Raw genomic sequence first — 26,808 nt, forward strand, 5'->3', positions numbered from 1 at the left:
ACGCGTGCTCTCCCTGTGTTTCAGGACAAGGCTGTTGCAGACGGTGACACAGAGATGCCCAGCACGGCGCTGGAAGGAGGTGGAGACCAAGAGAGACTCATCTCCAAACCCAGGGAAGGCCGAGGCAGGCGACCCAGGAACGAGAGGGTGTCCTGGCCCAAATTCCAAGCAATAAAGCCCAAGCGTGGGCCAGGGCCCCGGAGGTCACACAGCTCCTCAGAGGCCTGTGTGCGGGGGGACGGCCCTGACGCGTCCCCCCCACACACAGACACCGAGGCCCAGCTCCCAGCAGAGGGGCAGGAGCTGAAGGCAGGGCCGGACAACCAGCCCCGGAGACGGTTCCTGAACCTGAGATTCCGGGCGGGCACGGGAAAGGGCCTGGTGCCAGTGGGACGACCAGGAAGAGAGGCCCCGGGTGGGCTGCCCCAGGCTGGGGTCCTGGAGGAGGCAGGGACCCGGGGTGATGCCAAAGAGGACGCCAGGACTGCGCACAGAGAGGACAGGATGGCAGAGGCGCAGGAGGGGCCCGCGGCTCCGAGCGAGCAGCAGCACACAGAGCCCAGCCTGCCTGGTGAGGACTCCCTGGGGGAAGGGGCCAGGGTGACACCCAGATGCCCAAGGAAGACCAAGGAGGGGAAGGTCCAGGAGGAGACAGTGGCACAGGGGAAGCCGGGGCCAGGCCCAGCCCCAGGGCAAGAAGGACAGGCGCACAGGGAGGGAGAGCCTGGCCTGGAGACCGGGGTTGCCAGCCTGTCTCTGCAGGCCGCCGCGGACGTGGTCAGCACACACAGCCGCCCACCGGAGTTCCCGGTTCGAATACCCACTTTAAAAACACCCAAGTTTGGATTTTCCAAAGAAGCAGTGCTGGACACAGAAGGAGGAATGATGGCGCTCCAGCCGGAGCGGAGGAGGGGCCACCCCGGGAGGAAAGACACAGTGGGGGAGCAGGCAGATGGAGGAGCGGACAGGCAGGGGGACCGAAGTGCAGCCCAGGGGCCACCACGAGAGACGGAAGCAGGAGCAGCGGACAGGACGCAGGATGGCGAGGAGGACAGCAAGGCTGGGGACAACGACACGGAGGGATGGGACGGAAGGATGAAGACGCTGAGGTTCAAAATGCCCTCGTTTGGGTGGCCACCAGGAAGGGAGCCGAGGGCACCCGCGGTGAGAGTTCTGCAGGGACGGGAGATGGAAAAGGGAAGCCCAGCCCTGCAGACGGCCACGCACACAGATGGGAGCAGAAGACCTACAGCAGAAGGAGGAGACACAGATGTACAAGAACCAGGACAGACTCGGAGAGAAGAGGGACAGAGTGGCAGGAAGGACAGGCACACCACCCCGGGAGACGGGACGGACGCCAAGGACAGCAAGTTCAAAATGCCTAAGTTCAAGATGCCATCCTTCGGCATGTCTGCACCAAGCACATCCACGGAGGCCTCTGTGGACGTGTACCTGCCAAAGGCTCGGGCAGAGGTGTGCCTTCCCTCCATTCACAGCGACATCAACACCACTGACCTCCCAATTGGACTCCCATCTGCTGACCTGGACATCAAGGCCGCTGAGGTGGGCCTGAAGCTCCCGGAGGGCCATGTGCCCAGGGGAGAACTCCAGGAGGTGGCAGCGGGAGCCGGACTCACAGGACACCTGCCCAAGTTGCAGATGCCCAGCATTAAGATGCCCGAGGTGGACATGAAGGGCCCCCGGGTGGACATCAAGGGGCCCAAGCTGGATGTGAAGGGCACAAAAGGGGAGGCAGCCACCCCTGATGTGGAGGTATCTGTGCCTAGCATTGAGGTGGACATCAAGGTGCCAGATGCCAACCTGGAGGGCGACCTGTCCCTGGGAGACAAGGAGGTGTCTTCCAGAGACAGCAAGTTCAAAATGCCCAAGTTCAAGATGCCATCCTTTGGCATGTCTGCACCAATCAAGGATTTGGAAACCTCAGTGGGCGTGCCTGTGCCCAAGGTCACAATGGAGGCCACTCGGCCCTTCCTGGGAGGAGAGCTCCAGGCCTCAGAGTGTAGCGTCCAACTGCCCTCGGCTGATGTGCACCTGCCCAGAGGAGAGCTGGAGGTGGCCCTCCCCGGGGCCGAGTTGATGGCATCCGAGCTGAAGGGCAAAGTGGAAGGGGCCCAGATCAAGGCCCACCTGCCCAAGGTGCAGATGCCCAGCATCAAGATGCCCAAGGTGGATGTCAAGGCCCCCAGCATGGACATCAAGGGTCCCAGCATGAACTTGAAAAGCAGGAAAAGAGAAGTGGGATCCCCCGACGTGGAGGTGGCCCTGCCCACTGTCAAGGTGGACATCCAGGTGCCAGATGCGAAGCTGGAAGGCGACCTGTCCCTGGGAGACAAGGAGGTGTCCACCAGAGATAGCAAGTTCAAAATGCCCAAGTTCAAGATGCCGTCCTTTGGCATGTCTGTGCCAAGCACATCCACAGAGGCCTCGGTGGACATGTCCCTGCCAAAGGCCCAGGACGACGTGTGCCTGCCTTCCATCCAGGCTGATGTCAAGACCAGTGACCTCCCCATTGAGCTCCCATCTACCGACCTGGACGTCAAGACCGCTGAGATGGTCCTGAAGCTCCCGGAGGGCCATGTGCCCGGGGGAGAGTTCCAGGAGGCGACAGTGGGAGCTGGACTCACAGGACACCTGCCCAAGTTGCAGATGCCCAGCATCAAGATGCCCAAGGTGGACTTGAAGGGCCCCCGGGTGGACATCAAGGGGCCCAAGCTGGACATGAAGGGCACAAAAGGGGAGCCGGCCATCCCCGACATGGAGATGGACATCCAGGTGCCAGGTGCTAAGCTCGAGGGTGACCTGTCCCTGGGAGACAAGGAGGTGCCCACCAGAGACAGCAAGTTCAAAATGCCCAAGTTCAAGATGCCGTCCTTTGGCGTGTCTGCACCAAGCAAGGATTTGGAAACCTCAGTGGACGTGCCTGTGCCCAAGGTCGCAGTGGAGGCAACCCGGCCCTCCCTGGGAGGAGAGACCCAGGCCCCAGAGTGCAGTGTCCAGCTGCCTTCGGCTGATGTGCACCTGCCTGGGGGAGAGCTGGAGGTGGCCCTACCCGGGGCCAAGGTGACAGTATTCGAGCTGAAGGGCAAAGTGGAAGGGGCCCAGATCAAGGCCCACCTGCCCAAGGTGCAGATGCCCAGCATCAAGATGCCCAAGGTGGACATCAAGTGCCCCAGCGTGGACGTCAAGCACCCCAGCGTAGATATCAAAGGCCCCAGTGTGGATGTCAAGGGCCCCAGCATGGATGTGATAGGAGAAGTGGCTGTCCCCAGCCCAGACATGGACATCCAGGCACCAGGGTCCAAGCTGGAGGGTGAACTGTCCTTGACAAGCAAGGAGGTAGCCACGAGAGACAGCAAGTTCAAAATGCCCAAGTTCAAGATGCCGTCCTTTGGTGTGTCTGTGCCAAGCATATCCACAGAGGCCTCGATGAATGTGTCCCTGCCAAAGGCCCAGGCCGAAGTGTGCCTGCCTTTCATCCAGGCTGACGTCAAGGCCAGTGACCACCCCATTGAGCACCCATCTGCTGACCTCGATGTCAAGACCGCTGAGGTGGGCCTGAAGCTCCCGGAGGGCCACGTGCCCGGGGGAGAGCTCCAGGAGGCGGCAGTGGAAGCCGGACTCACAGGACACCTGCCCAAGTTGCAGATGCCCAGCATCAAGATGCCCAAGGTGGACTTCAAGGGCCCCCGGGTGGACATCAAGGGGCCCAAACTGGACATTAAGGGTGCTAAAGGGGAGATGGCCATCCCTGATTTGGAGGTGGCCGTGCCCAGCATGGAGGTGGACATCCAGGTGCCAGGTGCCAAGCTGGAGGGCGACCTGTCCCTGGGAGACAAGGAGGTGTCTGCTAGACACAGCAAGTTCAAAATGCCCAAGTTCAAGATGCCGTCCTTTGGCGTGTCTGCACCAACCAAGGATTTGGAAACCTCAGTGGACGTGCCTGTGCCCAAGGTTGCAGTGGAGGCCACCCGGCCCTTCCTGGGAGGAGAGCTCCAGGCCCCAGAGTGCAGCGTCCAGTTGCCGCCAGCTGATGTGCACCCGCCTGGGGGAGAGCTGGAGGTGGCCCTTCCCAGGGCTGAGGTAACAGTATCTGAACTGAAGGGCAAAGCGGAAGGGGCCCAGATCAAGGCCCACCTGCCCAAGGTGCAGATGCCTGAGGTGGATGTTAAGGCCCCCAGCGTGGACATCAAGGACCCTAGCATGCACATGAAAGGCAAGAAGGGAGAAATAGCATCCCCTGACATGCAGGTGGCCATGCCCAGCATGGAGGTGGACACACAGGAGTCAGGTGCTAAGCTGGAGGGTGACCTGTCTCTGACAAGCAAGGAGGTGGCCGTCAGAGACAGCAAATTCAAAATGCCCAAGTTCAAGATGCCATCCTTCGGCGTGTCTGCAGCAAGAAAGGATTTGGAAACCTCAGTGGACGTGTCTGTGCCCAAGGTCGCAGTGGAGGCGACCCGGCCCTCCCTGGGAGGAGAGACCCAGGCCCCAGAGTGCAGCGTCCAGCTGCCGTCGGCTGATGTGCACCTGCCCGGGGGAGAGCTGGAGGTGGCTCTTCCCAGGGCTGACATGACGGTATCTGAGCTGAAGGGCAAAGCGGAAGGGGCCCAGATCAAGGCCCACCTGCCCAAGGTGCAGATGCCCAGCATCAAGATGCCCAAGGTGGACATCAAGTGCCCCAGCGTGGATGTCAAGCGCCCCAGCATGGATGTGAGAGGAGAAGTGGCTGTCTCCAGCCCAGACGTGGACATCCAGGTGCCAGGGGCCAAGCTGGAGGGTGAACTGTCCTTGACAAGCAAGGAGGTGGCTGTGAGAGACAGCAAGTTCAAAATGCCCAAGTTCAAGATGCCATCCTTCGGCGTGTCTGTGCCAAGCACATCCACAGAGGCCTCGGTGGACGTGTCCCTGCCAAAGGCCCAGGACGACGTGTGCCTGCCTTCCCTCCAGGCTGACGTCAAGACCAGTGACCTCCCCATTGAGCTCCCATCTGCCGACATGGACGTCAAGACCGCTCAGGTGGTACTGAAGCTCCCGGAAGGCCACATGTCTCGGGGAGAGCTCCAGGAGGCGGCAACAGGAGCCGGACTCACAGGACACCTGCCCAAGTTGCAGATGCCCAGCATCAAGATGCCCAAGGTGGACTTGAAGGGCCCCCGGGTGGACATCAAGAAGCCCAAGCTGGACATGAAGGGCATAAAAGGAGAGGCGGCCATCCCTGACGTGGAGGTGGTCGTGCCCAGCATGGAGGTGGACATCCAGGTGCCAGGTGCCAAGCTGGAGGGTGACCTGTCCCTGGGAGACAAGGAGGTGTTCACCAGAGACAGCAAGTTCAAAATGCCCAGGTTCAAGATGCCATCCTTCAGCGTGTCTGCACCAAGCAAGGATTTGGAAACCTCAGTGGACATGCCTGTGCCCAAGGTTGCAGTGGAGGCCACCCAGCCCTTCCTGGGAGGAGAGCTCCAGACCCCAGAGTGTAGCGTCCAGGTGCCATCGGCTGATGTGCACCTGCCTGGAGGAGAGCTGGAGGTGGCCCTCCCCGGGGCCGAGGTGACGGTATCTGAGCTGAAGGGCAAAGCGGAAGGGGCCCAGATCAAGGGCCACCTGCCCAAGGTGCAAATGCCCAGCATCAAGATGCCCGAGGTGGATGTCAAGCGCCCTAGCGTGGACCTCAAGGGCCCCTGTGTGGCCATCAAGGGCCCCAGTGTGGACAGGAGAGGAGAAGTGGCTGTCCCCAGCCCAGTCGTGGACATCCAGGTTGCGGGTGCCAAGCTGGAGGGTGAACTGTCACTGGCAAGCAAGGAAGTGGCCATCAGAGACAGCAAGTTCAAAATGCCCAAATTCAAGATGCCGTCCTTCGGCATGTCTGTACCAAGCACATCCACAGAGGCCTCGGTGGACGTGTCCCTGCCAAAGGCCCAGGACGACGTGTGCCTGCCTTCCCTCCAGGCTGATGTCAAGACCAGTGACCTCCCCATTGAGCTCCCATCTGCCGACCTGGACGTCAAGACTGCTGAGGTGGTCCTGAAGCTCCCGGAGGGCCATGTGCCCAGGGGAGAGCTCCAGGAGGCGGCAGCGGGAGCCGGACTCACAGGACACCTGCCCAAGTTGCAGATGCCCAGCATCAAGATGGCAAAGGCGGACATCAAGGGCCCCAGCGTGGACATCAAGGGCCCCAGGATCGGTGTGAAATGCAAGAAGGGAGAAGTGGCATCCACTGATGTGCAGGTGGCCATGCCCAGCATGGAGGTGGACATCCAGGTGCCAGGTGCCAAGCTGGAGCGTGACCTGTCCCTGGGAGACAAGGAGGTGTTCACCAGAGACAGCAAGTTCAAAATGCCCAAGTTCAAGATGCCATCCTTCAGCGTGTCTGCACCAAGCAAGGATTTGGAAACCTCAGTGGACGTGCCTGTGCCCAAGGTCGCGGTGGAGGCGACCCGGCCCTTCCTGGGAGGAGAGACCCAGGCTCCAGAATGCAGCGTCCAACTGCCCTCAGCTGATGTGCACCTGCCCGGGGGAGAGCTGGAGGTGGCCCTCCCCGGGGCCGAGGTGATGGCATACGAGCTGAAGGGCAAAGCGGAAGGGGCCCGGATCAAGGCCCACCTGCCCAAGATGCAGATGCCCAGCATCAAGATGCCCAATGTCGACATCAAGAGCCCCAGCACAGATATCAAAGGCCCCAGTGTGGATGTGAGAGAAGTGGCTGTCCCCAGCCCAGACGTGGACATCCAGGTGCCGGGTGCCAAGCTGGAGGGTGACCTGTCTCTGACAAGCAAGGAGGTGGCCGTCAGAGACAGCAAATTCAAAATGCCCAAGTTCAAAATGCCATCCTTCGGCGTGTCTGTACCAAGCACATCCACAGAGGCCTCAGTGGACGTGTCCCTGACCAAGGCCCAGGCTGAGGTGTGCCTGCCTTCCATCCAGGCTGACATCAAGACCAGTGACCTCCCAATTGGACTCCCATCAGCTGACCTGGACGTTAAGACTGCTGAGGTGGGCCTGAAGCTCCTGGAGGGCCATGTGCCCGGGGGAGAGCTCCAGGAGGCGGCAGCGGGAGCTGGACTCACAGGACACCTGCCCAAGTTGCAGATGCCCAGCATCAAGATGCCCAAGGTGGACTTGAAGGGTCCCCGGGTGGACATCAAGGGGCCCAAGCTGGACATTAAGGGTGCTAAAGGGGAGATGGCCATCCCTGATGTGGAGGTGGCCGTGCCCAGCATGGAGGTGGACATCCAGGTGCCAGGTGTCAAGCTGGAGGGTGACCTGTCCCTAGGAGACAAGGAGGTGCCCACCAGAGACAGCAAGTTCAAAATGCCCAAGTTCAAGATGCCGTCCTTTGGCGTGTCTGCACCAAGCAAGGATTTGGAAACCTCAGTGGACGTGCCTGTGCCCAAGGTCACATTGGAGGCCACCCGGCCCTCCCTGGGAGGAGAGACCCAGGCCCCAGAGTGCAGCGTCCAGCTGCCGTCAGCTGATGTGCACCTGCCCGGGGGAGAGCTGGAGGTTGCCCTACCCGGGGCTGAGGTGATGGCATACGAGCTGAAGGGCAAAGCGGAAGGGGCCCGGATCAAGGCCTACCTGCCCAAGGTGCAGATGCCCAGCACCAAGATGCCTGAGGTGGATGTCAAGCGCCCTAGCATGCACATCAAGGGCCCCAGCATGGACGTCAAGGGCCCCATCATGGACATGAGAGGAGAAGTGGCTTTACCCAGGCCGGATATGGACATCCAGGTGGCGGGTGCCAAGCTGGAGGGCGACCTCTCCCTGGGAGACAAGGAGGTGTCCGCCAGACACAGCAAGTTCAAAATGCCCAAGTTCAAGATGCCGTCCTTTGGCGTGTCTGCACCAAGCAAGGATTTGGAAACCTCAGTGGACGTGCCTGTGCCCAAGGTCACAGTGGAGGCCACCCAGCCCTTCCTGGGAGGAGAGCTCCAGACCCCAGAGTGTAGCGTCCAGGTGCCATCGGCTGATGTGCACCTGCCTGGGCGAGAGCTGGAGGTGGCCCTCCCCAGGGCTGAGGTGATGGCATACGAGCTGAAGGGCAAGGCAGAAGGGTCCCGGATCAAGGCCCACCTGCCCAAGATGCAGATGCCCAGCATCAAGATGCCCAATGTCGACATCAAGAGCCCCAGCACAGATATCAAAGGCCCCAGTGTGGATGTGAGAGAAGTGGCTGTCCCCAGCCCAGACGTGGACATCCAGGTGCCGGGTGCCAAGCTGGAGGGTGACCTGTCTCTGACAAGCAAGGAGGTGGCCGTCAGAGACAGCAAATTCAAAATGCCCAAGTTCAAGATGCCGTCCTTCGGCGTGTCTGTACCAAGCACATCCACAGGGGCCTCAGTGGACGTGTCTCTGACAAAGGCCCAGGACGACGTGTGCCTGCCTTCCCTCCAGGCCGACGTCAAGACCAGTGACCTCCCCATTGAGCTCCCATCAGCTGACCTGGACGTTAAGACTGCTGAGGTGGGCCTGAAGCTCCCGGAGGGCCATGTGCCCGGGGGAGAGCTCCAGGAGGCGGCAGTGGGAGCTGGACTCACAGGACACCTGCCCAAGTTGCAGATGCCCAGCATCAAGATGCCCAAGGTGGACTTGAAGGATCCCCGGGTGGACATCAAGGGGCCCAAGCTGGATGTTAAGGGTGCTAAAGGGGAGACAGCCATCCCTGATGTGGAGGTGGCCGTGCCCAGCATGGAGGTGGACATCCAGGTGCCAGGTGCTAAGCTGGAGGGTGACCTGTCCCTGGGAGACAAGGAGGTGTCTGCCAGAGACAGCAAGTTCAAAATGCCCAAGTTCAAGATGCCGTCCTTTGGCGTGTCTGCACCAAGCAAGGATTTGGAAACCTCAGTGGACGTGCCTGTGCCCAAGGTCACAGTGGAGGCCACCCGGCCCTTCCTGGGAGGAGAGCTCCAGGCCCCAGAGTGCAGCGTCCAGTTGCCATCGGCTGATGTGCACCTGCCTGGAAGAGAGCTGGAGGTGGCCCTTCCCGGGGCCAAGGTGATGGTATCCGAGCTGAAGGGCAAAGTGGAAGGGGCCCGGATCAAGGCCCACCTGCCCAAGGTGCAGATGCCCAGCATCAAGATGCCCAGTGTGGACGTCAATGACCCCAGCGTGGACATCAAGGGCCCTAGCATGCACGTGAAAGGGAAGAAGGGAGAAGTGGCATCCCCTGACATGCAGGTGGCCGTGCCCAGCATCAAGGTGGACATCCAGGAGCCAGGTGCCAAGCTGGAGGGTGACCTGTCTCTGACAAGCAAGGAGGTGGCCGTCAGAGACAGCAAGTTCAAAATGCCCAAGTTCAAGATGCCGTCCTTCAGCGTGTCTGCACCAAGCAAGGATTTGGAAACCTCAGTGGATGTGCCTGTGCCCAAGGTCGCAGTGGAGGCGACCCGGCCCTCCCTGGGAGGAGAGACCCAGGCCCCAGAGTGCAGCGTCCAGCTGCCATCGGCTGATGTGCACCTGCCCGGGGGAGAGCTGGAGGTGGCCCTTCCCGGGGCCGAGGTGACGGTATCCGAGGTGAAGGGCAAAGCGGAAGGGGCCCGGATCAAGGCCCACCTGCCCAAGGTGCAGATGCCCAGCACCAAGATGCCCAAGATGGACTTCAAGGCCCCTAGCGTGGACATCAAGGGTCCCAGTGTGGATTTGCATGTCATGGAGGGAGAGGTGACTGTTCCCAGATCCACTGTGCCCCTGGAGGTGCCTCTGGAATCTCCGTCTGTGTCACAGGGGGACGCTCCCTGGCCCAGCCTCCAAGGTACTCCAGTGTCCCCCGCCTTCATGAGCATTCTCTTGTCCCAGGTGGACAGTGGGACTGGCCCAAAAGATTCACCATTTCCCACATCTTGTGTTCAAGTGACTTTTCCTAAGTTTCCTCGGCCGAGGTTCGTGTTTTCAGTCCCAAGAGCTGGTACTGCTGAGGCGCAGCCTGCTTCCACAGAATGTGCCCTAGCACCGTCTCCTCCGAGCCCCGTGCGCCGACCAGACTCATCAGCTGGGGAAGCCACAGTGTTCCTGCTGCCGTCTGCAGGTGTCTCTGTGTCCACGGGGACAGAGGGGCTGTCAGGCACTGTGGGAACATCAGCCATGGCTTCAGAGGCCACTCCAGCTGCCGACGCCCACTGCGAAGGGAAAGGCAATTCCCTGAAAATGCCAAAGCTCAAGCTTCCATCCTTCAGGTCATCCCCGAAGAAGGGAGCAGGGTCCAGAGAGGAACCTGTTGGCAGCCTGGGGGTTGCAGAGATCAGCCTGGTTGTAGGTCCGGTCCCATCGGACATCTCAGCTGGCGTTCATGCTGCACGGATGGACGCACCCCCAGATGTGACTCCTGAAAAGGACGCAGAGAAAGGAGTGGTCTGCACGCCTGGCTTTGCTGGGCTGGCGCCCCTGCTCCCCAGCACGGGGGCTCCTCTGAGAGGGGCCTGGCTGCTGCACACAGACTCTGACTCTTCCCTGTCCAGTCCCCCAGGAAGGACTGAGTCTCCAGCCACAGGAACCAGCAGCGGCGAGGGTGCTGGGGACACTGGTGCTACTGCAGTCCCCTCAGACACAGCAGGCATGAATCCCCAGCCGCCTTGGGTCTGTGTTCCCAGGCTGGGCCTTGCCACACCCACCCTTGTACCCTGCGAGGGCGACCTTCCTCTTCCCAAACATGGCCTGTCACTCGGAGATGGTGGCACAGGGCATGGGTCTGGGGACAGCTCAGCCCGCCAGCCTTGTGGGGAGGCCACAGCCCCCTCCACAGAATACCCCCTGCCACCATCCTGCAGAACGGCAGATGGTGAAGGCCCAGCAGAGGGAAGCCCAGAGTGGGCTATGCCGGCAGGGTCTCAAGAGAGCTGGCACAGGATGCCCACACTCCATCTGCCCAGTGCCCTGCACTCCTCCGAGGAGAGAAGCAGGGCTGGGGGCCCCAGGGGTCTGCTGCATGTGCCTGCTGCCGGCTCACCCAGGGAAGGAGTCAGGAGGCAGGACATCCACATTCCTGGGCCAGAGGTGACCACGTCCCTACAGTCCCCAGAGGCTGATGTAGACGTGGCTGCTGCTGAGAGCACGTCCCACGCAGGTGTTCTAAGGCACAGTCTTGACAGCAGAAGCTCGAAGCTGCATCTCCCTCCTGCCAGGGTGTCCGCCTCTGACCCTAGCACTTCTGAGGCTGTGGTGTGCCTGGGTGAGGGCCCCCTTCCCCTTCATTTCCCCCAGAGGAGACTCCCAGAATCCTACCGTCTTCCCCGAGAAGCAGGCAGGGCAGGTCCTCCCGGGCCAGCAGGACAGGACCTTTCCAGGGGGAAGAAGGGGGTAGGGGAGTGGTCTTCCCACCCCGAGGGACCCCTTAAACTGAAGGTGTCGACAACCGACGTGCCATCCCAGATTTCCATAGTGACCACGAGTCAGCTCTGGGAAGATTCGGTGCTGACCGTCAGATTCCCCAGGTTAAAGGTGCCAAGGCTCACCTACCCTGTCCCCGGCTCTGAGGCTGACATCTTCATCCCTGCTGTGAGAGAAATCCAGTGCCCAGATAGCAGCCTTGGCATGGCCCTGCAGAGGGAGAGCCCTGGAGTCTGGGGTGCTAGCATCCTGAAGGCAGGTGCTGGGGGGCCCAGGGAGCAGCCTGTGGTCCCTGGCCTCTCCTCGGAAGCTTCCCCCATTTCTAAGGTCAGAGTGCACATCCAGGGAACCCCGGCGGAGAGCCAGGGGGGCGCCATGTGCAGCACGGTGGCGGCTGAGTTTGCCGGCGTAGCGGATCCCCGGGCATTTTCCACGCAGGTTGTACGGGAATCCGAGATCCCAGCATCTGAGGTGCAGACACCTGCCTATGGATTCTCCTTGTTAAAGGCGAAGATCCCAGAGCCCCTGCCTCGGGCTGGAGTGCGTGTGGGGACCCCAGACTCCCAGCTGAGGCGGGCTTTGCAAGAGGCTCCTGCACGTGCCGCCCCAGGAGCGGACCCCGCTTCTGGAGATCTTCAGTCCGACACCGGAGAGCCATTTGAAATGATCTCTTCCAGTGTCGTGGTGCCTGGACTGCAAACATGTGCATTTGAAGTTTGCTCTGGCCACCAGTTTGCAGACAGCTGTTCCGACGAGGAGCCTGCGGAAATCCTTGAATGTCCCCCTGAAGACAGCCAAGAGGGGGCCCCAGCTGAAGAGGGCAGGGCTCCAGGAGCAGAACCCGAAAGCAGAAGGGCTTCTGGTCTGTTCCGGCTGTGGCTCCCAAACATTGGGTTTTCTTCCTCTGTGGATGAGAAAAGCGCCCAGTCCGAAGACACACTCCAAAGGCCAGAGGCCGGGCTGCCGCCCAGACCGGAGAAGACGGGCTGGTTTCGCTTTCCGAAACTAGGGTTCTCTTCGCCCACCAAGAAGAGCGCGCACGCCAAAGATGAGGCGAAGCTGGCAGAGCAGAAACTCCAAGAGGAAGCAGCCACCTTCTTCGATGCCCAAGACAGCTTCCCCCTTGAAGAGGCCGACGGGAGGCGCGCAGAGGCCGCGGGCCCCGCGCCAGCTCCAGCGCGATGCTGACATCCCGGAAGAACCGAGCTCGTCCTGCTGGAAGAGCACAGAAAGGCCCGCGGGGATCCTGTGCCGAGGCCCGTGACCGAGTGCGGGCCGGAGGGTCACTTTTTGGCAGAGGACAGCCACACAAATGAAGTCTGAAGGCAGAGCCATGACGTGCGCAGAGCACGCCTCCTGACAACGTGTGTCTATACCGCTTTGCGGGGCCCGAGAACAGCGGGCGGCCGCCCCACATCCCCCCTCAGCCCCCCGCTCCCCCAGAGCTTTGGAAGCAAGTGCAACTACCTGGGCCCTGCGAGACGCCAGCTCCCACAGGGCCACCGCGCCCGTGACAGGGTGCTGGAGAGGGCGTTTCCCGGGGCAGCTGCCCAGCCCGCAGAGCCGGTCTGCTCCTCTGCAGAAGGGGCCCGAGGCTGGGCGCGTGGCTTCTGTGCACACTGCCCCACGGTGCTCCCCCGTGAGCAGGCTCCCCGTGTCTGGCACTCCCCAGGAGGACCTCCCCTGCTCCCTCGTGCTGTGCTTGCTCCTTGCTGACCGTCTCACCTGGCGAGCTCCGCGATGCCTTGTGTCATGACATGCACGCGCTGGCAGAAGGGTGGCACCTGTGGTATCCCTATGTGCCCACCACCTGCCGCTGTTCACTGATGCCCCTCTGCCCTGCCAGTCCCGCCCTGAGCCCTTTGGTGTACACATGGCGGCCAGGCCGAGATGGGATCTGCTGCCCACCTGGGCGGCCGTGCAATAAAGAAACCACGCACCGCACAGTGTCCGTGGGCCTCTTGTTCCGGTCAGGCTCACCTGCACCTTGCCCTCTCCCTACCCACTCCAAGCCCTCATCTCTGGGTTGCTCAGGAACACAGACTGGAGGGAGACTCTTAGCGTGGTTGTCTATGTGCACGGAACCTCCACTGGGCCAGCAGCTGTGAGACCAAGGGACAAGGCTGGGTATGGCAGGGGGCACAGACAGACCACCCCCACCAGCCAGAGGCAGTGCAAGACAGGCAGCCATGCACAGGGCAGGGGCGCACAGAGAGATCCCTGGCCCAGAGGTGAGCTGGCTCCTGGGCCACTAAAGGGCCTGTTTCAGGCACTTCCTCACGCAGCAACCTGCCCCCCAGCCCGCAGGAAGCTAATCCATGTGGGGAAGCAGGTCAGTTCACGGGGGCTCCTGTGCCCTCTCCGTGGTCAGAGCTCCTGCTCCCAGCCACCCTCGGATGCCCCCGGCTCCCGGGGGACAGGAACCTCCAGCCACAGACAGCGGTGGCTGCCCTCAGGACTGTGGGGCGGGAGGGCCGGCAGGGCCCCCTGGAGGCTGTGGGCCTGGTGGGCAGCCTGCTGCCCGAGGCAGCCTGCGCTGGTGCTGCCCTGAGAGGGCCTGGAAGGGCGGTGGCCATGGGGCAGCAGTGGGGGTGGGGAGGACAGGCCGAGGCCCTCCCCATGCCACCGTGGCAGGCCATGTCTGTCCCTGGGGCTGGCTGGGAAGGTTGCCAAGTTAGGGGATGTGGAATCCTCTATTAAGTGCGCTGACAGAGGGCCCCCAAGTGGCCCTGGAGTGGGGCAAGGGGGAGGAGAAAGTGGGGTCTTTTTCTTGCAGTCAAGAGAGGCTGTCACCCTCCCAGGCCGGCCCCTGCCTCTCCTTGTGTGTCAGGTGGACATGGTGGGCACGGTGCTCTGGGAACACCGGTGGCTGTCTCCTGGCTCCATGGGGTTCTGTCCACCTCTGAACCTGGGATCACGGCCTTGCGCCAGTGGCCAGAAGGCAGCAGTCCCATCCCGTGGGGACCCACTGAGCGGCAGAGCCTCCCCAGGGCCTGAACCTCCTGGGTCCGGGCTGCCCATGCCGTGTAACGATAACACAAGTTAGCAGCTGGAAACGGCACACGGTTACAATCTCTCAGTTTCTGTGAGTCAGCAGTCCATGTGCAGCGTAGCCAGGGCCTCTGCTCAGGGTCCCACAGGGCTGCCATCCAGGGGCGGGCCAGGCTGTGATCTCATCTGCAGACCCAACTGGGGAAGAAGCCACTTCCAACACGCAGCTGCAGCAGTGTGCAATTTCTTGCAGGCTGGGTGATCAGTAGCCTCTGTTTCTTGCTGGCCATCTCTGCGCCCTGCCATGGGGGCCTCTCCGTGCGGCAGCCCACAGCCTAGAGGCTGGCTGCAGCGAGCCAGCAAAGGACAGACTCCTAGCAAGACGCTCGTACTCTTACGTATTCCTGGACGGGACATCCCACCCCCTCCATGCATTTCATTTGTTATAGGCAAGGACAAGTCTTGCCCACCCTCAGGGGGAGGAGACCACACCAGGGTGTGGGGCCTGGGGGCCATGTGAGAGCCTGTCCACTGGAGCCCAGGGGGCCCTGTACTCCCCAGGGTCTCTCAAGCCTCATCAAACTGGGTGTCCTGTGGGGGTCTGCTTTGGAGCAGGCCTTCGAGGTGGCCACTAAGGTGTGGCCGCCAGACCCAGAGTGTGCAAAGCAGCCTCTGCCAGTCAGGCCTGGGACAGTCACTGTGGCCTGTACCTGTTGTCCCACTGTGGCCTGGAGCAGAGTCCTCCTGGTCTGTGGTGGACCAGCCTTCTGGTGGGGAGCCGGCTGAGTGCCCCAGGACACATGCAGTTGCCCCAAGAACAAGACATCAAGCCTTAGAGGGCAGAGCAGGTCTGGGAGCAGCCTGCTTCTGGGGGGGCTATTGCCTTGCAGTGCATGGATGGGGCACAGGGCTAGGGGAGCTGCCCCAGCTGCCACCAGTGCTTGGCTTGGTCAAGTGCAGCTCCCAGACCAGCTCCCAGAGGCCTGGACACCTTTTAGGGCTTCACAGACCCAAGGCCCCCCTGTTCAGACCCTTGCAAGGCCTGGCAGGGAGGCCAGCTGGGCTCAGAGGGCCGTGTCCCCTGGCAAGGACGCCAATGTCTAGGTGCCCAGCACCGACCCAGCCTGCATTCCCTGGGCAGAGAGGACCAGGGGAGGTGGGGAAATGGCACCAAGATGGGGGCAGGAGCCTGGTGTCCACTTGCCTGGCCTCTGTAGGGCCAGGTCCCTTGGACCACTGAGCCAGTCCCAGACTCCAGAGCAGGGCAGGTAGGCTCAGAACCAGGAGATGACAGAGGCTTCCGATCCGGCACTCCCAGCAGAGGGGCCAGAACGAGTCACCGAACCAAGATTCAGGCGCTGCGTCTGCAGAGCAGGTACCCAGGCAGGTCCCAGGACAGGGTGGATTCAGAGAAGGGGCTGTATGCACACCAACCCAGCACGGTGTCGCCACGCCCCCAGCCACCTCAACCCGATCCTACGGACTCTACCCACACAGTCCCAGCCCCCTGCACACCAGGGCCAGCCACCATGCTGCCCCTGGTGCCATGCAGCAGCCCTGGGCCCACTCCCCACTCCAGGCCCCGCCCCCATGGGTACCCCTCACTGCCCCTGCCCCTGCCCCTGGGTTCCTACAAAGCAGCACGGCAAAGCCTCAGGGCTCCCAGTGCAGAGACGTGGTGTGGCCTGACCCGGGGGCCGTGTAGACACAGGACTTTCACAGGATTCAGGGGGCTGAACAACAGCCTGGTACCAAGGAGGAGGGGGAGAAACCCCACGCTGGACTCACGAGAGGCAGGGAGGCACAGAGGCAAGTATATGCTAAAGGCCCTTTTTGAAGGCTAGACAGTGGGAGTCAGGGAGGAGCATCCTGGAAGGCTCCCTGGAGGTGGGGTCTAAGAGGGCTGGATTTGGAGAGCAAACAATTTGCGCCTGGGGAGTCCTGCCCTGACCAGGGCTCATGGGGATGGAGCTGCTTGGTGCCCCGGTGTGGGGGGTGAGGTGGTTGGATGGGAGCAGCGCCTGCCAGGGGGTTCTGGTCCGGGCCTCAGTCCTGCCAGACGCAGTCCTGCCCCTGGGCCTGCCCGTCCAAGCGCACAGCATAGCGGGAGCTCCAGTCTCGCTCGAAGAGCTGGCGCAGCTGCTCCTGCGCAGTGGGTGGCCCTGGCTGGGTGTTGGGGGCCCTCTGGCTGAGTACCAGGCCCACCCCCGAGGTGCTGCTGAAGTAATTTTCGGACCAGTTGGAGGTGCCTGCCAGGATGTGGGTGGGAGAGAGATGCTTCTGAGCAGGCTCACAGGTCAGGGGCCCCCCTGCAGCCCCAGGACCAGACCCTGGCCCCAGAAGCCCCTCAGGAGGGCCAGCCAGCACATCACACGTGGAACTCTGCACTCATTGGCCTGGAACAGGCGGCCTGACTCGGCATTCCCAGGGTTCAGTGCTTCAGATTTCCTGTGTGCCCCATGGAGCCAGGTGACAGCGGGCTGCCGGCCCAGTCTTAGAACCCCACCAGAGACCCTGACCCCACTGAGCCACACATAAGAGCAGCGTCCCCTTCAGCACCTGGGCCTGGCCAACGCCTGGGGATGCATCCAACCTGTGGGGCGAGGAGCCTCTGTCACACCCACTCCCATGGCCCCCGTCAGAAACGCCAGGGCCCCATGCCACCAGGCCTGAGCCCACCCCTGCAGGCTGCCCCCACCCACCTATGTAGGCCGCCCTCTCGGTGACCATGAATTTGCTGTGGCTCACTCTGCTGAACGGGATGTTGGAGTGATTCCTCACCGGCACAATGAAGACTTTCTTGGGGAGCAGAGGGGTGTCAGGAGGGAGGAGGGCCACTTGGCCCCACCCAGCCTGGCCCCAGGAGCAGGTGCTTACCACATCCACTGAGACGTGGGCTGCAGGGTTGCTGAGGGCCTGCAGGGACCGCAGGTAGGGGAACATGCTGGGGTCCGTGTTGAGCCAGCAGCTGACGAGCAGGCGCACGTGCACGCCCCTGTCCACAGCTGCTGCCCGCAGCGCTGTGTCCAGCACTGGCCAGTACCTGCAGAGGGGAGGGCGTCAGGGTCCTCGGGACCAGGGCGCTGGCAGGAGGGGAGGCTGCGGGAACTGCCCTTGGGTAGCTGCCCGGCTCCCACCTGGTGGGGCGGCTGAAGCGTGTGGTGGGGAAGAACTCCATCACCTCGGCATAGATGAACACCCGGGCTCCCCCAATCACCGCCAGGAGCGCGTCCAGGTCCTGGGTGCGGCCGTGGGGGCAGAGCATTAGTGGCGATGCCTGCAGGGGGGAGAGGCCCCAGGTGTACTGCAGCCCCATTTCGGTCCACTTCATCCTGGACCACGCACCCACCCTCTTGCACTTGGGAACCAGTAGGCAGACAGGAGGTGCTGCCTGGAGGGGTCGAGGGGAGGGAGGCTCTCAAGAGCCTCAGGTTGGCCCAGAGTCTTGGTGGGAAGGCCTGGGAGCAGTCGACCGTCCCAGGCTCCAGGCCGCCTGAATTCCTGGAAAGACAGCACCCTGCACAGGGAAGGTTCTGCGCCTGCTTGGGGGCCCCATGTCTAGGAAGGTGCTGGGGCTCTGACGCTGGGTGTCCACTGTTTCCAGCCATTGCTCCTTGATGGAGGGGCGTCTGCAGGTTTGCATGAACGGCTCGGCCCACACCTCAGTCTTCCTTCCACAGAGAGTGACAGAGTCAGTCACTGAAGAGCTGGTTCTCCCCACCCTCCGCAGTCAGAAGCCAGAGCCTTTTGACTCCACCAAACAGTGTGTTTCGGGAGTCCCAGGGCCACAGGGTGCCCCGCCACCTCCCAGGCCACCTGTCTCCCGTGGATAGCAATGGCTGGCATCCTTTCCTGGGGCTGGGCCTGCCGACAGCAGCCTGCCCCTCGCCCCCGCAGACCGCAGCCCTGTCCACGGCACTGGCTCCCCAACCTGAGAACCCAGCAGGCGCTGTGGTGTGGAGCAGGGCCTCCCGTGGATCTCGGCAGCCAGGGGGCTGTGACGGCCTCATGACCCCTCTTACCGAGAAGTAGGCAGTGGTGGGCACCCCGTCAAATTGGCCCTGGAAGGGGTGGAAACGGTTGATGTGGGAGGAGAAGCTCTGAGGCCAGGGTTTGGGGAGGACAGCCTTTGGTGCCCCCAGCACCCAGTAGGTCTGGAATGTCTTCTCCAGGTCTTGGGCCAGGCGGCTGCAGTTGTAGATGACAGCGCCCAGCTCCTTCACCTGCAGGGAAGGGCAGCAGCTGCTGGGGGGCCCTCGGTGGGGCTCTGCAGGCCCCCAGGCGAGGGACACTGGCAGGATGCAGCCCCACGCTGGCGGCCAAAGCAGGGTGGCCTCTCTGCAGGAACCGTAACAGACAGGGTGCTGGGGGAGCTGTGCGTGCAGCGCCCAGGGAGTCCCTGTCTTGAACACATTTCCAAAGATCAAAGCAGTACATGTTAATCACCAAAAACGTTTTCTGACAGTGTTTTAATGTGTTGCTTTTCCTGAACAGGACCGTGCTTGGTGGTCTGCGCACCTCCCTGGGTGGAGCTACTGGAACATGCTCCCTGCGACTGGATGGTAGCCCACGGTGGGTGGAATCGGTGACTCCCATCACTCCCACTATGGGGCCACATGACAGATGTGGCTATACTGCCCGGGGTCATGGCAGCTGCCTGGGGCCTCAGGCAAAGCCCCGGAGTGGCAGCTCTCCCCTCCCTGGGCTCTGGGACTCACCTGTGTCAGGGACCGCCAGTCCATGTTGGCACTGCCCAGGTAGATGTGCTTCCCGTCCACAATCCAGAATTTGGAGTGCAGAACACCCCCGGTGAGCTGTGTCATCGGCACATATCGCACCTGGGCACCTGGCCGGGGGTTCAGGGAGACAGTGACCTGGCCCTTGTTAAGGGCCAACTCCATGGGGAGCCTGGTTCCTGGCCCCTTCCCATTAGCTGTCCTTCACAGTTGATGCTACCATCGTCCCCATGTTATAGGTGGGAAAACAGGCACCCACGGGCCCAGGATCCTCCAGGCAGCCAGCCCAGGGCCCAGGGCTATGGGACGGCGCCCCTTGCCTCCTGCCCCCTGGCCGAGCTCCCAGCCTGAGCCCCCACCCACAGGTCAAAGCAGCTGGGCTCAGAGGGGCCAAGGCGCGCTGTGCTCTGCCCCAGGGAATGGCACCTGGGCTCCTTGGACCGGCCCTGCCCTGGTCAGGGCTGACTGAAAGGCACGGGCCACTCTGGCCTTCTGAGCTCCCAGCCTCCCCCAAGGCAGCTCTGCTGTCCTTGGTCTTATCCCATGGCGCCAGCAGGTCAGCCCACGCTCGGTCAGAAGACCCAGGATGGGCAGGTGCCTACCTTGGGCTGCCAGGACCTGCAGGTCTGTGGACTTCCTGGCCGGTGCTGGGCTGCTGGTGGCCACAGCCAGAGAAATGTTCCTGGCCAGCAGCTGCTGCAGTTTTTGAAGAAGGGCCTCTCCCTGCAAAGCCAGGCCAGCTGTGAGGCATGCCCCCAGGCTGGTCTCTGCCCCCAGCCCCTGCCAACTACGCAGGACCCAGACATTCCCCAGGAGGTCACCCCAGACTGCCCACAGCTCGGTCAGAGCAAGGTGCACCCCGACTTGCTGTGTGCCCAGCACTGGGCCAGGTTGGACAGCCTGCGGCCTGAGTTGGCAGCGGGGCCCGGGGCACACCGGCCGGGAAGACGAGTCGTTGACTCCAATGTCGGGCCCTGTGAGGGACCAGTAGAAGGAGGCCATGTGGATGCTCTCCCGGGCGGCGTCCAGCAGCTGTGGCCAGGCCTGGGCCAGGGGCGGGGCAGAAGGGCTTCCAGCGGCGAACGGCAGGTCCTGGGGGATGCTCTCGACAAGGACAAGCCTGTGGAGAGGGCCAGGGGCCCGAGCATGAGCTGCCAGCCTGCCTTGAGTCCCCCTCTGTCTCCACTGGCCAAGCTGGAGAGGCCACTGCCAATGTGGCCCTGGAGCCCAAGCTGAGGCCAAGGGTACCCAGAGGGGACAGCCAACCAGACAGGGCAGGAGCAGTGCCTGAGGGGGGCCAGGAGTGGGGCAGGTTTGGGGCCCAGGTCCCACTGCAGTCCAGGGCACTGCCCTCGGGGGGAGGCGGCCAGAGCTGACCAGGAATGGGTGGGCACTCACCCATGGGCACCGGCCCTGCCCCAGGGCATGTCTACAGGGCACTCCAGGACTCCCGTATGGGGCAGAAAGAGCTCAGAAGGTGCAGGCCTCAGCTCAGGTAAGACCGGGCTCACAGCCTGTTGGAGTCCCTGGGGGGCAGCCCCCCCTTCCCCACCCCCACCAGTCTACCCAGTCCGGCCCCCACAGGCTCCCCCTGCCTTCAGAAAGCAGCATCTCCCAGAGGAGCTGGTGGAGGGCAACGCCTATCCGTCGGGGCAGCATCGCCCGCCCCCCTGCAGACTCCCAGCCTCACTCACCGGCAGGAGTCCTTCGGCAGCTGCTGCCTGGCCTTCCCCAGCAGGGGTTCCCAGGCCGGTCTAGGGCCACTGGCCCTGAGCCTGGCGGGCCGCACCGCAGGGCGCGTCTGGGCCCAGATGGAAGGAGGGTGCACTTGCCACAGGAGGTACGTGAGAGTCGCAGTGCTGAGCCACAGCAGGGCCAGCCTTCCCAGCACCTGCAACTGGGGAAGGGTGTCACGCTGGGGTCCCCAGGGGACGTGCTGTGACGTTCTTCCAGTGGGCCGAGATGGTCCCTCAAGTGTGGAGACTATCCCCGGCTGCCAGGGAGGACCAGGCTGCAGCTGGGTGGGGCCGCAGGGGCAAGGGCTGAACAGGGCTCAAGTCCACTGTGTTAGGGACCAGGAGGCCTGGGCCTGCTCTGTGACACCACGGCCATGTGGCAACTCTCAGTTCCCCCAGGACAGAGGGACGTGGGAAGGTGCCAACAGCCCACTGGGCAGGGTGCCCCCGAGTCTCCCCCTTGGTTGGCTTTCTGGCCCAGGCGCTCTGTGAGGCTGCTGAGCCTCCTCCTCTGGGACCCCAGTCCTACCATGCTGGCCTCTCTCTCCTGTGGGCTGTGGGGTGGCGTACAGTAGGGCCACACAGCAGCCACCGATGTTCTCTGCAAAGGTCTCAGCACCTGCACAGGGTGACTGGGCATCAACCACAGCTTCGCCTGGCTGGAGTGGCCCCACTGTGCCCAGGCAGCTGGGGGCCCCTAAGGACACCTGCTCAAACTCCCAGACGCCTCCAGACCCCTGTCCAAGGCGGAGCCCTGGGTGTGAGGCCAGCCCTTGGACTCTGCCACAGGCGGCCTCCATGTGGAGCCCAAAGCTGACCGAGCCCCCGCTTCTGTGTGTGTGTGCGCCTAGGCGCCCACCCCTGGCTGTGTTTCCCCTCTTGCTGGGTGTCTGGGTGTCTGAATCTTAGTTCCTTGTTTCAACCACAACGGCAACTAGCCTAAGTGCCATTTCTGCTTTCGCTCCTGCCTGTAGCTAGCCGCTTCCCTTCCCTGCACAGCCCCCTCCTGGGAGCCGGGCAGCGCCCCTGTGCCAGCCAGAAGAGCATGGCACAGAGAGGGCGAGAGGCCCAGTGTGGGCCAAGTCGGGGCCCCACGTTCCTTTTGGGGCCTTTCCCTCGGCAGCAGGAGTCTGCAGCCATCGGAACGGAGGACCTGTCCCCGCTGGAGGTGGGCCCCTCCCTGCTGCGCCTCGAATGCCACCACGAGCAGGTGCTCCCAAGTTCAGTGCGCCCTCCCTGGAGGGTGGAGAAGGGTTATACACAGCCGACCTCTGACTGAGAGGTCTCTGCCTTGGTGGGGTGGGGGCCTGGGGCCACACTGCATGCCTGTGGGTGGAGTTGGCCGGGCATGGGGCCCACAGAGGCAGGCCCTCAGCACAGGCTCCACTGCCACCACAGGTCAGACCGGGGGCAGCTGGCTCGGCCTCCAGGCCTCTGGGGTCCGTGCAGGGCTGCCCTCCCACAGGACTGAGGGCCTGCCTCAGCATGGGGACGAATGGCCATAGGCGCCAGGCCTGGGGGCTGTGTCTGCCCAGAGCCAGGCCGTTACAGGTCGGTGGGTGCCCCAGAAACCAGAACAAGAGAAGGGGCTCAGGCAGGGTCCCCGAGGTGTGGCACCCCACCCTGCCATGGAGTCCCCTAGAAAGGAGCCAGGGACCCCCTACTCCCACCCCCAGCCAGGGCCTCAAGGGTGCTCCCAAACCTTGGCAGAGCTGAGCTCAGGGGGCCTGCTCCCTCCCCACCACCCCCAGAGAGGGCTCAGGGCTCACTGGCAGACCTCTGTGGTGAACAGGGGTATCAGACCCCCTTCACTGACTCTCAGGAAAGGCTGGGGGCTAGGTGAGGGGGGCACCAGGGACAGACAGCCTTGAGGGGCTGCTGCCCACCCCAAACCACCCGGGAAGAGGGTCTCTGTCGACCAAATGTCTGGGCAGACAGGCTGGTCAGAGTGCAGTCCTGCCCCCAAGGCCGCCAGACCCCAGAACAGGAATCTCCTCCTGGCCCTGGGGAACCATGCTGGTGCCTGGGGAGGCTGGCCCATCTGCACTGGCATCTCAGGACACTGACAGGCCAGGAGACCCTTGGGGGCAGCTCTGAGCACCCCAGCCTGTGGTGGGCCGCCGTGGGACATGGGCTGCACCAGAGGTCATGGCTGAAGGTGTGGGGCTCCCTGCTCTGCAGGGTGAAGGGGGCAGCTGCCTGGCCTGGGCTGGGACGGAGGGCCTGCTCTCGCCTCACCAGAAGACCCTGAGGCCCTGGTGGTCCTGGCTCTGCAAACTGGGGGAGGAGTGGGTGGTCTGCAGGCCCAGCTAGAGGCTCTGTTACCCTCTAGGTCTGGGGTTGCTGGTGGCCTGGGGCCCTAGGGTGGCAGCTGGCAACCCCCTTCCCAGGGCAGGGCCTGGTTCTCCTACCAGGCCCTGGCCTCACTGGCACTTACCTCTGGGGGTCCCACCTGAACGTCCATCTTGGCCCCACCGCAGACTGCCGGTCCGCAGCTGCCCCAGCCCGCCTACCTGCCTCCTCTCTGCAGTTTGCTGCTTCCCCTTCTGGCCACTTCCTCCTAGTCCTGAGTACCCCCCACCCCCTGCATCCTGACAGACATCGGGGCTGGGTGAGCCCGTTAGAGGCGGGGCTGAGGGCTTTACCCTCCAGAGAACCCCCTCCTCTCCGGCTGACCTCCCCACCTCTCAGGTGGACCCCACCGCCAGAGGCCTGGGTGTCATGGCTGGGCTTGATGCAGGCTGCGGACCCAAGCAGTCATGGCTTAACAAGACTGTTTATTTCTCTTTCGCACAAACCAGGCTCAGGGGCTGCCGGCCTAAAACTGGTGTCGGCCCCACAGCCACTGGCAGCCAGGTCCCTGCAGTTCTCAGCTCCCAGTTCCTAGGGCTGACCAGCAGCCTCAGGGTCCCACAGTGGCTGCTGGAGCTCAGCTGTTAGTTACCTCTGTGTTCCTAGAAGAGCATAAGAGGCATCAGAGGAGGCACCCTGGAGTCCCACAAAGGCACGTGCACTTACAATCCCGTGGCATGGGACTCAGTCACATGCCTGCACCTAGCTGCAGGGGGGGGGGCTGGGAAACGGAGGCAGCTAGGGCCCCGTTCTGGAGAATGCAGATGGCACTGCTCACTGGCCTGTGTGAAAAGGCAGGCCTGGCTGTAGGCCGCCAGTGCTCAGCCTCGGTTGCCAGGGAGCAACCCTGCCTCCCCACCAAATGGGGCTCCCTGAGTACCTGAGCCGGCAGACTGGGACATTCAGCATGGCCCCCTACTACCTTTGAATGAGATCTGGCCGCCGCAGGCTCCGGCCTTGTGGGGACCTGTCCAGGGTGCTGACCTCAGGGTGCCCGCAGGAGAGAGTTGCTTTTCACTGGGCTGGAGCAGGTCCTGAAGGCAGGGCCTGCAGAGGGGGCCTGGGGCTGGTGTGGGGGGCTGGGAACTGACCGTGAGGGCACAGGCCCCAGGCCCCTGCACCTCCCAGACCCTCTGCCTCAGCCGGCCTTGGTCTCTGCAGGCTGAGCGCTGCTCCGTCTCCCCAGGAGCACGGCTGCACATCTTCCCTCCCCTGGGTACTGAGGGTGGCAGTGCCAGCACGTAAAGGCTGCTGGTCTGGGAGCTGGAGGTCCTGGTGTGCCTGCCATGTGCGCATCCCCGCTTCATGTTTGGGGGGCTGGGCTCCCCTTCTGTGAGGCCCTGTTCATGGCTTTGGACCCATTTTTAGATTGAGTCATGGACCTTTCCCTATGGATTTGAAGGACTTACTTATATTTCCTGGGCTGTCCGTTTTATGTGTGGAAACTTCTCTCCCTTTGCTGCCTTGTTTATACTCCCGATTTTCAAAAAAACCCCAGACACACAGAAAGTGGAGAGCAGGGTATGATGAGCGGCCTTTTGCTCACCGCTTGGATTTCATGGTTGCAGAATTTATTTACAGGGGCCTGTTATTTACCCTCCCAGTTTGGGGCAGGAAGTCTGAGATGGAGGCCCTGGCAGCTTCTGTGTCTGGTCAGCCTGCCTCCTGGCCCACGTCAGCGCTAGTCCTCACATGGCGGAGGGGCCGGTGAGCCCTGCGGGGTCTTTGAGGAGGGTGCTCACCCAACACAGGGCTCGCCCCTCGTGACCTCATCACCTCCCAGAGGCTCCTTGTCCTGACACATCATGTCAAACCTCAGGACTTAAAATATGAATTTGGGAGGGACATACACTCAGTCTACAACGATGTCCAAATGCTCCCAAATGTCCCCAAAATGTCTTTTCCGGCTGATTTGCTACCGTATCAAATTGAGGTCCCCACACTGAGTTTGCTTTGTGACTTTTAAATCACTTCCCCCACAAAAAACACAACCTTCCCACAGCTCTCTCCCTGCCCCCTGGAGCCTCTGCCTGGGCCCCGGGTGTGAGGAGCAGAGCCTCCCGGTGGAGGGCCTCATCCTGGCAGCGCCGTGTACGGGTCCCCAGGGCCGCAGCTTCCCACGCACAGCGACGCCGATCAGGATGTTCGGCCCGTCCCGCCCAGAAAGCAGCCGGAGGGTCGGCCCTCAGTGCCCTGCGGATACCTGGTATCTCAGCAGGCGTAGCTGTTGCCTTGTCCTCACGCCTCTACTGTCAGGAGCTGGGCAGCGTCCTGTGAGGAAGGCCCTGCTGGCATCTGATATGACATCACATCAGCTTTGGGCGCACAGCACAGGATCTGTGCACACGTTGCAAAATGGTCCCCACAGTACACTTGGCTCACACCCGTCACCTCCCATAGCTACAATTTGTTTTTCTTGTGATGAGGACTTTTAAGATCTACTCTCTTAGTGACTGTGAATATGAACTAGTCACCATGTCCCTTACATGCCTGGGGTGACCTGTGGATTCCTGGAGCCCGCTGGGCGCAACGCCCCTCTCTCCACTACAGTCTGGCTGCGTGGCCCCCCACCCACCCTCAGCTCTGGGGCTCAGCTCGGCAGCACTGACACACTACGGACGCTTCGTCTCCAGGCTGCCCGTCGCCTGACAGGGTCCGTGCAGGGCCACCGTGCTCCTTTTCCTTCTCAGGACCAGAGTTCTGTGCTGCCTGCTGGCCATGGTCTCAAAACTGCTGTTTCGTGTATTTTTTTACTCATGAAACCGAGTAAGGGCAGTTTCTCATGAACATTATATTCTGAGCAAAATCAAGGTTTACTTTGTGTGGGGGTTGTAATTTGAACTTTCGGCCATTATTACTTGGAATATTTTTTCCCAGAGATTTTCCCTGAAAAGAGAAAGCCTTAATTTTTTTTTTTTTTTAGAGGGCATCTCCCATATTTATTGATCAAATGGTTGTTAACAACAATAAAATTCAGTATAGGGGGGTCAATGCTCAATGTACAATCAATCCATCTCAAGCCTAATTCTCGTTAGTCTCCAATCTTCTGAAGCATAACGAACAAGTTCTTACATGGTGAACGAATTCTTACATAGTGAATAAATTCTTAGATGGTGAACAGTACAAGGGCAGTCATCACAGAAACTTTCGGTTTTGATCACACATTATGACCTATAAACAATCAGGTCAAATATGAATATTTGTTTGATTTTTGTACTTGATTTATATGTTGATCCCACATTTCTCCCTTTATTATTATTATTATTATTTTTAATAAAATGCTGAAGTGGTAGGTAGATGCAAGATAAAGGTAGAAAACATAGTTTAGTGCTGTAAGAAGGCAAATGTAGATGATCAGGTGTGTGCCTATGGACAAGTATTAATCCAGGCTAGACAAGGGCAGCAAGACATCCACGGATGCAGAAGATTTCTCTCAAAGCAGGGGGGGTGAGGTTCTGAGCCTCACCTCTGTTGATCCCCAATTTCTCACCTGATGGCCCCCCTGCGACTGTGCCTGTCTTAGGCTGTTCCTCCCTTGAGGAATCTTACCCGTCTCTGGCTAATCAGTCATCTTCCGGGGCCATACAGGGAAATGTAAAGTTGGTAAGTGAGAGAGAAGCCATATTGTTTGAAAAGGTTAGCTTTTTACTTCT

The 26,808-nt window shown here is 61.8% G+C and overlaps 2 protein-coding genes across 10 annotated transcripts in view; one reads left to right on the plus strand and one right to left on the minus strand.

Moving 5' to 3' along the window:
• AHNAK2 (AHNAK nucleoprotein 2) overlaps positions 1–15,898 on the plus strand; it is a 37,718-nt gene extending 21,820 nt beyond the window's left edge. For all 5 annotated transcript variants that reach the window (XM_073241742.1, XM_073241744.1, XM_073241746.1 and 2 more), the window contains exon 7: positions 25–15,898. In XM_073241742.1, coding sequence (XP_073097843.1) covers positions 25–12,528 — 12,504 coding nt within the window. In that variant the 3' untranslated portion in view covers positions 12,529–15,898. The remainder of the gene's footprint in view (positions 1–24) is intronic.
• Positions 15,899–16,145: 247 nt separating this feature from the next.
• On the minus strand, positions 16,146–23,373 carry PLD4 (phospholipase D family member 4). Of its 5 annotated transcripts, none has more exons than XM_036991557.2 (11): positions 23,241–23,372; positions 21,333–21,422; positions 20,762–20,964; positions 20,004–20,187; positions 19,670–19,790; positions 19,050–19,177; positions 18,354–18,554; positions 17,469–17,608; positions 17,209–17,374; positions 17,034–17,130; positions 16,146–16,580 (listed from the first exon to the last, which is right to left on the minus strand). In XM_036991557.2, exons 1-11 carry the CDS (start codon positions 23,265–23,267, stop codon positions 16,378–16,380), a joined length of 1,560 nt encoding a protein of 519 aa, XP_036847452.1. In that variant the 5' UTR covers positions 23,268–23,372; the 3' UTR covers positions 16,146–16,377. The 5 variants fall into 5 exon arrangements, with proteins under 5 accessions (XP_036847452.1, XP_073097850.1, XP_036847446.2 ...); XM_073241749.1 differs by having other exon boundaries at positions 19,926–20,187; XM_036991551.2 differs by having other exon boundaries at positions 19,670–20,187.
• Between the last annotated feature and the right edge of the window lie 3,435 nt (positions 23,374–26,808).

Source organism: Manis javanica, chromosome 8, assembly GCF_040802235.1.
Source record: "Manis javanica isolate MJ-LG chromosome 8, MJ_LKY, whole genome shotgun sequence".
NCBI lineage: Eukaryota > Metazoa > Chordata > Mammalia > Pholidota > Manidae > Manis > Manis javanica.

What these genes read in the sequence shown, in the direction of transcription:
- PLD4 (XM_036991551.2), bottom strand. Translation starts at nt 23,267, where the DNA reads ATGGACGTTCAGGTGGGACCCCCAGAG. An exon ending in CGCTTCAGCCGCCCCACCAG is followed by an intron (nt 17,375 to 17,468) that starts GTGGGAGCCGGG and finishes TCCCCTCTGCAG; the next exon opens with GTACTGGCCAGTGCTGGACA. An exon ending in CGAGAGGGCGGCCTACATAG is followed by an intron (nt 16,581 to 17,033) that starts GTGGGTGGGGGC and finishes ACATCCTGGCAG; the next exon opens with GCACCTCCAACTGGTCCGAA.